The following is a 14,445-nucleotide window of genomic DNA, read 5'->3' as shown; positions in this document are numbered from 1 at the left end:
TTAAGCTACTATTTAGCAACATGCTAGCTTTTTTGGCTAATTTTGCATCTGCTGAAGTGTATTGGGCTAATTCTGATTTAATATAATATTTTAGCAACATTCTAACATTTCTGGCTAATTTGGCATCTACTGAGGTTAGCAACATGCTAGCCTTTCTGGCTAATTTGGCCTTTTACTGAGTTTTTTGGTCTAATTCAGAGTTAAGCTAACATTTTAGCAACGTGTTAGCTTTTTTGGCTAATTTGGCATCTATTGAGGTTTTTTGGACTAATTTGGAGTTTATTTAAGATTTTTGCAACATTGCAATTTTTTTCAAGCAATTCTTCAAATTCTTTGTGCACTTTCTGCAAATTATGGAAGTTTGGTATCAAAATGTTCAGCACATTATTCAGCGATTAAAATAAATTTCTTCATCATTTTCAGCAAACAACCTCAGCATCAGCAAAAAGCATTCACACTAGCATTATCGCAGGTAATGTAATTCTTCTCGTTAACATATGTTCAACACTTACGTTGACCGGGTGCATTTTAGTCATAAACTGTGGAATAATCCATTCTCAGGTCTCAGTGATGTAATCTTCAGGATTACAATAATCCAGAGGAGGCGAGTCTTCATGGTGGCACTCAGATCTTCTGTTCTCCTCTTTTCCTTCCCTGGGCTCCTCAGGACTTCACCATGACTTTGTATCTGAGGCACTACTGGAAAGATGAGAGGCTGGCCTTCCCGAGCGCCACCAACAAGAGCATGACCTTCGACGGGCGCCTGGTGAAGAAAATATGGGTTCCTGACGTGTTCTTCGTGCATTCTAAGAGGTCATTTATCCACGACACCACCACGGACAACATCATGCTGCGGGTCTTCCCAGACGGCCACGTTCTGTACAGCCTCAGGTGAGGAAAGACATCAGGTCGGGGCTGGTGGGATTTCAGAAACCAGAGACATTTACCCTCTTTTACCCCCTAGGGTCACAGTCACGGCAGCCTGCAACATGGACTTTAGCCGATTCCCGCTGGACTCCCAGACGTGCACCCTGGAGCTGGAAAGCTGTAAGTTTTGATGCACTTTGACATTCTTCTGCTTTCCAAGGGAGAGATTTATTAAATATTGAAGGATTTTCGACAGCCTGCTGCTACAACCAACACCACAACGTCGAGAAGTAAAGACAAAACGTCGTCTTGAGTGATTCTTCTCTGATCAAAACAATTTTATTTCTTCGTTTGCCTCAAATTCACATCAGTTCTGTCTTGTCTGAGCTGCAGCATTGAATCAAACCTCAAGAATGTCTGACGTGATTCCAGTATTTACAGCCTCATCTCTGATTCTGAGAGTCTTTAGAGATAGTAAGATCAAACTGCTGGGATTTAGTTTCACAAGATATCGCCAAGAAATTCCTGTTTTTAAACAAAAGCTAAAAGTTGTTAACTCATAAACAAGTGTGTGACAGCACAAAAGAGATTCATTACATGGGAAACATTCAAACAAAGGCTACCATCACATCAAACAACAACTGTATGTTGCAGTTTTTAAATCTTGATGTCATTTGGAGGAGAGCTGTCTGACCCTCTGAGTTAAAGTCACTTCCTCCTGTTTGTCATCACTACTGGTAAAGGTTTCTAACATCTTTGTATAAAATAAACTCAGCTTTTCACAGCAGAGCATCTTTGTAATATTGGGTCATTGTTCTGCTGAAGAGATAAGACATTCTCCTTTAAGTTTTGTTTTAAAATTCGATTAGTGTGAACCTAGCATCACACTACCTCCACCATGCTTGTCGGTTTCTCTAAAGTTCTTCTTAAATTAGTGGTACTTTACTAGTATTTGTCTAAAGGTTTTGTGGACAATCCAGATCAGAGCTACTCAGTAAAATATTCAGGGCAGATTTATAAATGTCACATTTTTTGGGTGGTAAAACAGGATAAAGTGAACAAGTAACAGCCTAGAACAGAGGTCGGCGACCTGTAACAGTAAAAGAGCCATTTAGGGTCGTTTTCTACTGATTAAAACCTAGAAGGAGCTGCATAGTCTGACTTTAACCTTTAAGAAATTTGGATTTGCATTCATGACCTACCTTTTTTAATAACAAATATGAATTATGTCTATTTTTTGGCACAAACGAAACCAAAAATACAAAAAGAACCTAGCATCTCTCAAAATTAGATTATTTATTTATTTATTTGTTTATTTGAACATTTGACAGAAGCTCAAATAACTTCTTTTTAAAATAAAAGTTGCTCTGTACCAAACAGGATCATCTCAGTGCAGCTCTGGGCAACCAGTAACCAATGTTGTGCACCACAAAATAATGTATGCTTTAACTTCACAACATAATCTACGCCACAATAACCATGTTTTTTTTGTGTACCAAGAATTCACAAACAATCTGGTAAATTTGCATTTTGTTTTAAGGCACCAAATGACTGGAACAACCTCGCTCCATCACTACGCTCTATAAGGTCCTTCCCAGCTTTTAGAAGAGCTCTTTTGGTTCATTTTGAACACACGTGCCATTGTTTGTAGTTTTCTTATTTTACATCGCCTTTTTTTAATTGTGTGTTGTATACGCATTTCTCTTTTTTTGCCAACAGGAAGCTATTACTTTTTTTTTTTTTTTTGTAATCTCTTGTAATGAATTGAGATGAGGAGGAGAGGTGTATTATGTGAGCCAGTGTGTTTTGTATGAATGTTGAATGTGTAAGTGTTGTTGTTATTATTATTATTTATTATCATTATTATTATATTTATTATTTTGTTTTTTGTCTTGTTTTTATCATCAAATTAGTTTGGTTAAGTTTTCACTGCTGATATTTCTTCTCTGCCATTCTTGGTTGTATCTGTTATTTTTTGAAAAGGAGGACCCTCTCGAAAACGAGATGTTTCATCTCAAGAGGCTTTATCCTCCCATTCTTGATTTCAAATGTTAAACTACCAAAAGATCAAACTTTTTACCAAAGTTTTTCTTTTCACATAAATCTGTTCATTCTGGAGGTAGAGTTGATCAAACAAGACGTCTTCAGGTCAACAGGATGTAAAAACCTACATAGTTTATCATCTATGTGAACCTCAGACATCAATTTATACATTTAACTAATATAAATTAATAAATGCTAATTAAGTCATCTTTACTTTAAAAATTTGCTTTTTTCTTTTTCTTTTCTTTATTCATTTTTAGTTCTTTTTTCCTCTTTGTCCTCAGCAGTCTTACTCTGGGTCTTGTTATTTTAGTTTGGGGATGGACCTCGCTGGCCTTTATTTATTTGTTTTCTTTAGGTAGTTTTGCGTAAGAGGAGCTGCTGACTCTGACAGCGACATGGCTGGTCAGCAGTCTCTGACTAATTTTAGAGCCACATGCGGCTCTGCAGGTTTGGGACAAACCCCAACAACACCAGGTTGTTCTATGATCTCTTTTCTGATGTGAGTCTCAAAGCTGATAACATATTGGAAGAGGATTCATTTTGTCATCTTTTTTTTATTTTATTCAAACATGTTGATTTATACATATATGTTACAGATATTGTTTAGGGGAGCAGGCTAAAAGATATTCACTAACCTTATTAAGTTAATCCTAAATAAAGCTTAAAAAAAGGTCCTCGTCCTGCTGTCAAGTTTATTTTTTACTTTTTAAGTTGAAGTTTTTGCACATTTGAATCAGCTTCCTTTCTGTAATATCAGACTCTAAACTGTTCATTTAGATATTGGAAATTCTTTTAGTAGAAATGTCCACATTGGATCAAGCAAAGTCCATTTGATCAGCAGCAGCAGCCGGCTTTATATTTAGGAGACAAAAAAATAGAAAATATCTTTAGCACTGAAGCTCATTCATGAATAATGATGAAATCATGTCCTGCTTTCTTTTCTGAAGCAGATGTATTTGTGTCTGTGGATGAAGGACATTGCTTTTGTGGCTGAACTTTAAATGCTGAAGGTTTGTGTTGGTTCCTCTGAGCTGAAGTGCAGCCGGGTTCACTCCTGTTGGTCTGGATTCGTGTTCCTCAGACGCCTACACAGACGAGGACCTGATGCTGTACTGGAAGAGCGGGGATGAGTCTCTGAGCACAGACGACAGGATCTCCCTGTCGCAGTTCCTGATCCAGAAGTTTCACACCACCTCCAGACTGGCTTTCTACAGCAGCACGGGTACACACACACACACACACACACACAAACAATTTAGGTCAGGTGGTATAAAAGGACTATAAAAAAAAGCGTGAGGGTGCATTTTAGACGCTCAGGATTGTAAATTTGCTTAAAATCCCAGAGTGTCCATGGATTGTCGGTCAAGTTTTTTGTCTGTGAATTCCACATATACCAACACACACACACACACACACACACACACACACACACGTCAGAGTGAACATTCAAGCTGTGCATCAGTTACCAGCTGTCTAATGAAACGATCCTGATCTGACTCTGTGACGAACTCAACGTCATGATTTCATGCTAATACCAATAATACTTGAGTGATTGTGTAAATTACTTTCATGCTGAATATTTATGAAGTGAAATGAAATTGGACTAGTGAGGTCTGCTGGTAGACTAATAAAGATCTGATCATTCATTTGTGTCATACTGAGACTCAAGAAAGCACAAAAATATACGACCCCCCCTCATCTTTGTGACCCCGGTCTGACTCCAGTCCTGTTCTGTGCAAACACGTTTCTCTGGTTCAGGAAGTTTCTCCTTTAAACTGTCTTCACTGGTTTTGGTTCAAGCCTCTCAACTTTGGAGAATTGATTTTTTTAATGTTTTTATACAATATCTCACAAAAGTGAGTACACCTCTTACATTTATGCAGATATTTATATCTTTTCATGGGACAACACTGTCAAAAGGAATTTTTGACTTTGTTCGCTTTGAGATTCCTCAGTCTGAATACGAAACGAACAGAGAGCGGAACAACTGAACCAAAGCAGCCACCGTACCCGACAGTCACGTGATGTAAACACGGTAGAAATGAGGTGTTCGGTGAGCCGCGGACAAACGTAGAGCATTAGATTGACATGTCAGCCAAAATGAAATAATTAGTCTGTTTACCTGTTAGAACGTTTATTTTAACACTGAAAAACGTAGAACTCTCTTTTCTGTCTCGTTACGCAGCACGCACGCCGGTTGCTGCCGTGACGTCACCTTAAAGCTCTATTGTAGTTCCAACAGAATTCTCTTAAAACAATGTCTTAAAAGCACAACGATGAGACACGGAAACTCATTCAAATGTGGTAAAATTAATTCATGCTAAAAAAAACCAACTTTTAACGTGATTCACATTGATTCTACCAGCAGTCTACAAGCTAGCGAGCTCCACTGTAGCGTGCTAGCAAGCTCTGCTGTCCACTTGGCGGCTGGCGAGCATAGCGAGCCGACCCACTGAGTGCCAACTTAAGCCAATGTGGACTAATCCATTTGGGGCCCACATTTTCTGCCTACTTTTAAGCCATATGGGGCCCACTTGGCTTTGATGGCGGGGCTGTTTGTTGGCAAAAAATGTTTTTACAAAGGAAGTCAAACCGGTTGAAATGTTTAAGTTTGCAGCCAGATGTTTTTTGTGGTCTTCTCTGAAAATGTCCTTTGAAGCTCTCAGTTTATGAGAAACGTCAATCTGAGTTGACAAGATATTCCCGCCATAAGTACGCCCTCGATGCTGTTGATCACAGCGGGCTCCTGTCACGTGGAGATGATCCACACGTTTATGTGAGCCAACCTGGAGCAGCTCAGTCCAGCTGTCACTCTGCTCCAGCAGAATTATGTAAAATTAATATACTTTATTTGTTGGGTATTATCTCAGCACACAGGCTCATTGCTAATATTAATCCTTTTTATGACCTTACCCAAATGGGATTGTTGTTTTGTTGGCAGTAAGGAGACATGGGATCATGCTGATCCTCACAGGTGCAGCAGCTCGGGTCAGACGGGAGGTCGGATGCTGCATCACGGTTTCTGTTCTGTCCTCCTTTGCTTTGTGAGCATTCACACTGAAGTGGTTCTGTTTCTCTTTCTTATTATTTAGTTTTCTTCTGCACGTTTTTTGGCATGAAAAAACTCAATCTCACTTTCAGCTATTTCTGCAATCTAGGTATCAGTTCATCTCATTAAGGACATTATCCCTTGTGTTTTTGGTATTCAAAAACGGTTTTCACGATTTTGTGTAATTTATGCGACTTTTTAGCCCAATCGAAATGAATGAGAATTTTTCACTTTTCTGCAATTCATGCAATTAAACCATTGAGCATTTGGTATTAAATTTTACAGAAATGTGAAAATATTATGCAATTTTTTTAGGCTACTCAATTTTGCATTTTTTTTTCATGCAATTCCTCAAATTTTTTGCGCACTTTGAAACTATACAATATTGCTATCAAAGCGTTCAGCATGTTAAGGACAATAATGCTACTGAGGTTTTTTGGGCTAATTCTGAGGTAAGCTAGATTTTTAGCAACATGCTAGCTTTTTGACTAGTCTGGCATTTACTGAGGTTTTTTCGGGGCTAATTCTGAGTCAAACTAGTAATTTGGCAGCGTGCTAGCTTTTTGGGCTAATATAGCACCTACCAAGGAGTTTGAAGCTTTTTAGGAGGTAAACTAACATTTAAACAAAACATTCACCTTTTTGGCTATTTTGGCATCTGTTGGAGCCATTTGGCTGAAATTAGGTCATTCATTATAGTTCATACATGCATGCGCCTGTCATACCTTGGTCATGCGGCCGTTCTGGCCTCTGATTGGTTAAGATACATTTTGGGAGCTGCTGTGACTTTATTGGACTTTAGTTGGACTTAGAACTTGGGAAGCACGGCAGCACATTAATCTTAGACCATGTTATAGCGTTACTTTTAAGCTCTTAGTACATCTTTTTCTCTTCTTTTTTGCTTTGAAATATAGTTTATTGTTTTATTCTTGTACTTTGTTATTTTTAAGAACGTGCAAGAAAATAAATAGCATAAAAAAGAAGAACAGCAACTCTTTTTTCCAAAGCATGCGTCAAGACACTTCCAGCAACCCAAGTTTTCCGAATGTGACTGCAATGGCAGTTACAGCATCTACTGAGGTTTTGGCTAATACCTTCATACCTTTATGCATTTTTACATTTTACATATTTTTTTCAAATTCTTTGTGCACTTAATGGAATTTCTGCAACTTTAAGTCCTTTTTAATCCCGTCAGCAATTACAGTAATTTTTTCAGCATATTAAGCAAAAAGCATTCACACTAGAATCATCACAGGTAATGCAACTTTTCTAGTTTTATTGGGTTTTAGAAGCTACTGTCGCACCTGCAGAGTATCAAAGCTCCATGTGACATCTTCACAAACTTGAACTGAGCAGAATTCTGTTTTGTCCTTTGTCCACAGCAGGAACATCCCACTTTTTGTACATTTTTGAACGTTTGTAGAAAGTGCATATAATTAAAATAGACTGCAGAAAAACATCACTGAAGAAAAGTTTTCACTGCAAACTTGTGTTTGTAAAGCCTTTTAATTCACCAGGTAAAAACTTTTTATGAGCTTAAATGAGGTTTGAAGACCTCCTTTTCCAGTAAAAATTGTGTTTTTAAAATCCTGTGGCGCTTTTTTTTTGGCATTTTTTCTAATGATGGAGGACATATAAAAAGAAAATTCAAGTTAAAATAGCATTTTTGAGTATTTATTTATGTAAATCTTGTGAAACAGGAACAGATAAAAATGACAATGCTAATAATGTTAGGTTGTGGTTGTGAAGGTCTGTAAGCTGGCAGGAGAGAGTGTAAACAGAGAGCTCTCGGTTATGAGTGAAGGGGAGGGGCGGTTACTCTTTGTCAGCAGCCCTCCCTACAACTCACGTGAATTCTTGATGAACTCCTACCGCTCTGCAGAAACTATGTCATAGAAAACAACAGTTTGTTTGTTTGTTTTTTATCTAAAAACAGCATCATCATAATTAAAATGTCACTGAGAACGCTTTGAAAATAGATCCAAATATGATCAGAGTAGAACTTTAAACATTTCTAAATTGTGTCAAACTTCTGTTTGTGTGAAGCAGATTCAGAAAGTGGATCCATGAAGACTTTTATTCATGCAAAGTCACATGAAACTTCCTCTTCTGCACACACTCTCAAGAACACTGGAAACCCCAGAGTTTTTTTGGTTACATAATTATTACAGTTATAAAAGTTACCAAAAGAAGAGCAAACAGCATGAAATAAACAAGCTAGAGTCATAAACTGCAGGGAATTCTTCCAAACAACAAGTCCAAAGATCTAAATTAGCCTCAAATCTCAAAAGAAAATCAACCTGAAACCCTGTGGGCTTCAGCAGTTTAGAAAATGTCTTAATTAGTCAAACTGCCAACATTATTAAACACGTCCAGCTTTAACTCAGGCTCACTTCCAAAGCTCCCCGCATTTACAAAAGTCAAATCCCTGAACAGGAACAAAACTTTTTGATGATTTAATCATTCATCAGAGTTCAGAGGAAAGAAGGCTTCAGTGTTAAGCTCTTCCATGTTTGTCATTAGCATTCCGTTGTTTTATCTCTGCTGTGTGAACCTTTGATTGTAACTACAGACACCCCAACATGAGTGTTCAGACCGTCTGGATTCACCTGATCAGGTTCAAGGTTCATGTTTGCTCCTGAGACTCGATCTGCAGGTTACTATTCATGAACTTCCATGTCTTTGGCACATCAGTCCAGATCTGTTGGGCTTTTGTAAAAGCTGAGTCAACATTACTGCTTGTATTTTTGGTTTACATAAACTTTAAAGTTTTTGAGATATTGACCAAAATATGTACCATAGGAAATTAATGAGAAGGTCTTCAAATTTTAAGCAGATTAGCAACAAGTCTTTAAATATATTCATGTGTATGTTTTCATCTTTTATAGTCATTTTCAAAAAAAATTGAGTTTACCTAATATACCTAATATTTTAGCAACGTGGCTAATTTGTTATTGATTGTTGTTTTTTTGGGCTAATTTAGAGTTTAGCTTCCATCTTAGCAACATGCTGATGTTTTTGTCTAATTTAGTTTACTGGGGAATTTTATTTTGGAGTTTAGCTAGTATTTAAACAATGTGCTAGCCTTTTTGGTTAATTTGGAATTTAGCTAAAATGTTAGCATCATGCTAACTTTTTTGGCTAATTTGGCATCTACAGGAGTTTTCTATGCGAATTTGGAGTTTAGCTAAAATTTTAGCATCATGCTAACTTTTTTGGCTAATTTGTTATCTACTGAGGTTTTTAGGGTAATTTTAAGTTCAGCTTCTAGTTTAGCAACAGGCTAACACTGTTCACTTATTTAGTTTACTGAGAAATTTTAGGCTATTTTGAAGTTTAGCTCATATTTAAGCAACACACTAAATATTTTTGTATTAGGGTTTTTTAAGTAATTTCACTACAAAATTTTAAGAATCATAGATCAACTTCTGCCCGCTTTCATAGTTCTTTAACAACATTTCCAGTCTTGTTGGAAATGTAACATTTTACAAATAGGTTTTGGTATTTTCGGTAATTCCCTTTTGCAATTAAATTAAATTGCATCACCATTTTCAGCAAGAAGCTTCAGCATTTTTAGTGACTACTTTCAGCAAAAGCATTCATTCACACTAGCATCATTGCAGGTAATGCAACTTTTCCAGTTTTCTCTGTGATCCTCCCGGCTTGACGGTTTGAGTTCTCTTCTAAACACAGTCCTGGGGGAGTTGTCAGAAAGAGGTTAAAGCTTCTGTCTCCTCTTCTCCCGCATGATTTTGATTATTTTCCCTAAAGCAAACACGTCTCCTCTGGCCCCATGGCTGTTGTTGGTGTGAAGACTTTCTCTGGGACGCATGACACAGCAGTGGACGAAAACACGAGCTGTTCACTCTGACAGAAACAATTTCATTCAGCAAATGATTTCTGTTGTCCCCCCTCCTCGGAGAAATGCTGCTGCTCTCAAACTGGAACACGCCACAAGACAATTTCAGCTTATTTTACCCCCCCATGACCATTCATCTGCTTTATCTGTTTCTGTTGATGCACCTTATAAAAAGTACATTTTCTATTTATTGATTTAATTTTCAAAGCTCCTGGAAATTAAATTCCATGTGTATCTTCATATCTTTAGAATAAAGTGTTTTTTTATTTGCTTTCTCCAGGCTGGTACAACCGTCTGTACATCAACTTCACTCTGCGGCGGCACATCTTCTTCTTCCTGCTGCAGACGTACTTCCCCGCCACCCTCATGGTCATGCTGTCCTGGGTGTCCTTCTGGATCGACCGCCGGGCCGTCCCAGCCAGAGTCTCGTTAGGTATGATCCAGTTCCAAACTTTACTGATTCAAAAGGGGGAGCACAAGAATGAAGCACAGCCTGTCTGTTCAACCAAACGGCCAGTTTACACAAGAAGACCAACAGTAACAATGAATGAATTGATGGTCATTTTTTATTATTGTGTGATTGCTTAGTCAGCATTCACACTGCAGTGATTCTCCTGCTCCTTTCTGTACGTTTTTTGGCAGATAAAAGCTCAATCACACTGTCAGAGATTTTGGTATCAAAACATTCAGCACATTCAGTACTTTTGGTGTACATAAACTTTATAGTTTTTGAAATTATGAGCAAAATATCCCCTATAGCAAGTAAATGAAAAATTATACAAACTTTTTAAAAACTTACCTATTTAAAAGCTTTGTGAACTTTGAAACCATCATTTACAGTAATATCAAAATAATTTGACATTAAACTGTTAAATTAGCATTATGGAAGCTCATTATGCTAGCTAATTTGAGTAGTATCTACTGGTGTTTTTTTATGCTAACTTGGAATTGGAATGGAACGCTGGAGAGACTATGTTTCTCGGCTGGCCTGGGAACGCCTCGGAGTCCACCCAGAGGAGCTGGAGGAAGTGGCCGGGGAGAGGGAAGTCTGGGCATCTTTGCTTAGACTGCTGCCCCCGCGACCCGGTCCTGGATGAAGCGGAGGAAGATGGATGGACTTGGAATTCATCTAATGTCTTATCGGCATGCTGAAGTTGTTGGATTATATGCTATCTACTGGGGGTTTTTTATGCTAATTTTAAGTTTTCCTAATATTTTAGCAATATGCTTACCTTTCTGTTTCTTTATATAGTTTGACATTTACTTAGGATTTTAAGGCTACTTTGGATTTGAGCTAGTACTTTAACAATGTGCTAACTTTTTAGGGTAATTTAGTTTTTTTGGGATACATTGGAGTTAAGCTCATATTTAAGTAACAAACTACATGTTTTTTGCAAAATTGGCATGTATTGAGGATTTTTAAGCAAACGTACTTCCAATTTTTCTGAAATTTAAGCCAGCTTCAGTGCTCCTTCATAGTTCCTTAACAAAACGTAGTCTTTTAGACAGTCTAGCAATTTGCAAATAGTTTTTGCATTTTCAGCAAATCCTCTCCGCAATTACAGTAAATCACATCACCATTTTCAGCAAACAGCTTCAGCACCTTCAGTGACCAGATTCAGTTAAAAGCATTCACACTAGCATTAAAGCAGGAAATGCAACTTTACTTGTTGAAGCTTTAAATGAAAACTCCTTACTTGCTGTTAACTTTAGCACAGCTATGGTTAACCAAATTAAACACACCTTGAACCCTCTGAATGGTTTACCTTTATGTTGCCTTAAAAACTTTATCAGATGCCGATTCAAACACAACAAACAAAAAGTTTAAATGATTAAATTGGCTTTCAGTGAGAATATATTTGTCTGTGCATCAGTCTGGTTTTGCTGTGAGTTTAGTTCAGACCAGAAGTGTTCATCCCTCATCTGGGATCTGTGGAGGCTTTTTGTTCATCAAAAGTCTGTTCACTGTAATCTGAGGCTACAACGTAAAACCATTTTTATATTTTTCTCTGCTACTTTAAAACCCACTCTGACAAAAGTAGTATTTTGGGTGTTTTTCACATGTTGTTGTGGCATTTTTTTGGATGGTAGACACATTTATATATGTGAAAATTTTGTTTCTGAGTGTGTTTTTTATTCAATTGTTGTGAATCAGGAGAAAATATTTGTGAGTTGGAGCTCCACGGTAAACACAGCCGTTTCTTCATGTTTGCTGTCTTTTTCTTTTGCTGACTTTTAGTAACATTATTATTTTGATTGTACTTAATGTTTCTTTTTTGCTCTTCCTCTTCTTTTTGTTTTTACAAGTATATATTACAATAATAAACTATTAAAAAATTTAAAACAGACTTTCTTTGTCACAGACAATAAAGTGTGTTAGCTCCGCCCCAACGCGCCACAACGGGGCCAAAACTTTAGAAACTGAAATTTTCTGATTTGAAAATGAAAAAAAAAATTAAAACAGAAAAAAAGATCTGAAACTGAAAAAAATGTTTTGAAATTTAAATTTGAGTTTTGAAACATAAAAAATGAAACATTTGAAGCTGAAAATAATTAAGATTATTTTAAAATAGCTAAAAGTTTTGGACATTTTAATTTTTTTTTGGTCAAATACCAATATTTTTTTCAGTTTGTTTCATTTGGGTTTCAAATAACTTTGGCCCTAATTTAACTCCATAGAAATACTTCTTGGTCTCCTTGGTTGAACTGGAGAAGTTGAGAGAAGAAGGTCTCTGTTGAATCTTTCACAGAGCCCAGGATAAAGCATGTACAGAATTGACTTTTGCCTTATTTTGATCTGCAGTTTTTAAAGGTAATTGCTGTATGGTTGTACGAACACATGAGCTTGCATTGTGTCTATGCGGTGCAGGTATAACCACGGTGCTCACCATGTCCACCATCATCACCGGAGTCAACGCCTCCATGCCCAGAGTGTCCTACATCAAAGCTGTGGACATTTACCTCTGGGTCAGCTTCGTCTTCGTCTTCCTCTCGGTGCTCGAGTATGCTGCGGTCAACTACCTGACGACGGTGAGGGACGGCAAAGAACGCAAGCTCCGAGAGAAAGTGAGAGAACAGGTACAGCCAGTTTTAGACATGTTCATATAGTGGATGGAATTGTTTTAGCTTGCTGCTACTTCCTCGTCTCTTCTTCTTCCAGCAGTCGTGCAGTCAAACACTCCCCTGTTCCTGTGGTATCCCCCACACAAAGACCATGATGCTGGATGGGACCTACAGCGAGGCGGATGCAAACAGCCTGGCGGGGTACACCCGAGCGTCCATGCCTGCCGAGGACGCGTCAGACAAACAGGAGCAGATGGTGGTGCACCTTGCCTTGGACAATGAGTCCACCGGGACAAAGAGGAAGGGCATCCGCAGCTTCAGGATCATCGAGAACACCCACACCATTGACACTTACTCTCGCATGATCTTCCCAGGCGCCTACATCCTGTTTAACCTGATCTACTGGTGCGTGTACTGCTAATGGAAAAGGTCTGGGCAGAAGTTGTTCCTGACCTGGTGTGGACGGCGTTCCGGGGGAATAATCCAGTCTTCATCACCTGTTGGACTACATCTCTTTAAAGAATCTTCTCTCATATCATAATGTTGCCATCCCCCACTCATGACTACTTTTCTTTCGTTCTTCTGCCAACTTAGAACATTTTGCAAAACCATTTCCAGTGAAGAGCTGACCCTAAATGAGAACAGATGTATGTTTGTTAAAGAAGCCATCAATTAGGAATGCTCTTGAAAAATGTTATTCCATTCAGGTGAGGTAGCTCCGGGGCTTTGCCATCGCTCATCCTGGCACCGAGTCAGGCTTTAATGGGCTCAGGAACGGACTGACGGAGCCATTGGCAGCGTTTAATGAGTTCCTGTTCTTTTCTTTCATGACAAATGTCTGCCATTATAATATTGAAAGGTTGGTGCATTTACAATAAGGATATGAAGTTCACTAGGCTCCCTGTTTCTATTTACAATATTCAAATGTTATTGAGGACATATTCAAATAACAACATTAAACCTTTAACACCTGCTTAAACACTAAATGTTTAGTAAACTGTAACTTTTCAACCGTGAATACATTCACTCCAGTAGATTCTAAAGGAGAAAAGCCGCTTTAAATCAAAGAACATAAACACTGGAGCTCCGGTGTTAAAGGGTTAAACGAATGCACATGAGGTTCCAGTAAAACAGAAGGCTGTTTGCTTAACATTTTCTTAACCATCGGACCTCAAGAATTGTATTCTTCAGTTCAACCTTTACTTGATTTGTAATGATTGTCTTTTGTTCATGGAAAAATAGAAAATTATAAGAAGTTTTGTTTGTCATTTCTTGTTCTTGTAAAAGCAAAGATTTAAATCGCTACATTTTAAATGGAAGTCACAGGCAAAAAGAAAAGTACTAAACATGATTATGCAAGGGTATGGTGGACAAATTACTACTTATGTTGTACAAGTTTACACAGGCGATAAAGGTCAGTATATCCCCTATGGAAGCAGCCCAGCCACCAAGGGCAAGTGGGCCCCACATAGTCTAAAAGTGGCAGAAAATGTGGCCCCAAATGGGTCTGTCAGCAGTTTCTGTGGTGACCCAACCTGGGTTTACCCACATTGGCTTAAGC

The 14,445-nt window shown here is 38.0% G+C and overlaps 1 protein-coding gene across 4 annotated transcripts in view; it reads left to right on the top strand.

Moving 5' to 3' along the window:
* gabrr2b (gamma-aminobutyric acid type A receptor subunit rho2b) overlaps positions 1–14,141 on the top strand; it is a 34,664-nt gene extending 20,523 nt beyond the window's left edge. Inside the window, exons 4-9 of one of the 4 annotated variants that reach the window (XM_024291770.2) lie at positions 668–891; positions 965–1,047; positions 3,995–4,135; positions 10,102–10,254; positions 12,691–12,887; positions 12,985–14,141. In XM_024291770.2, coding sequence (XP_024147538.2) covers positions 668–891; positions 965–1,047; positions 3,995–4,135; positions 10,102–10,254; positions 12,691–12,887; positions 12,985–13,305 — 1,119 coding nt within the window. In that variant the 3' untranslated portion in view covers positions 13,306–14,141. Of the gene's footprint in view, positions 1–667; positions 892–964; positions 1,048–3,994; positions 4,136–10,101; positions 10,255–12,690; positions 12,900–12,981 lie in introns of all 4 variants that reach the window. The other 3 variants (XM_024291769.2, XM_024291768.2, XM_024291767.2) reach the window with 3 other exon arrangements.
* The last annotated feature ends 304 nt before the right edge of the window (positions 14,142–14,445 follow it).

The sequence above is a fragment of the Oryzias melastigma genome, linkage group LG24 (genome assembly GCF_002922805.2).
Source record: "Oryzias melastigma strain HK-1 linkage group LG24, ASM292280v2, whole genome shotgun sequence".
Taxonomy (NCBI): domain Eukaryota; kingdom Metazoa; phylum Chordata; class Actinopteri; order Beloniformes; family Adrianichthyidae; genus Oryzias; species Oryzias melastigma.
Note: the sequence above shows the minus strand (reverse complement) of the source record. Positions and strands in the feature narration are given on the sequence as shown.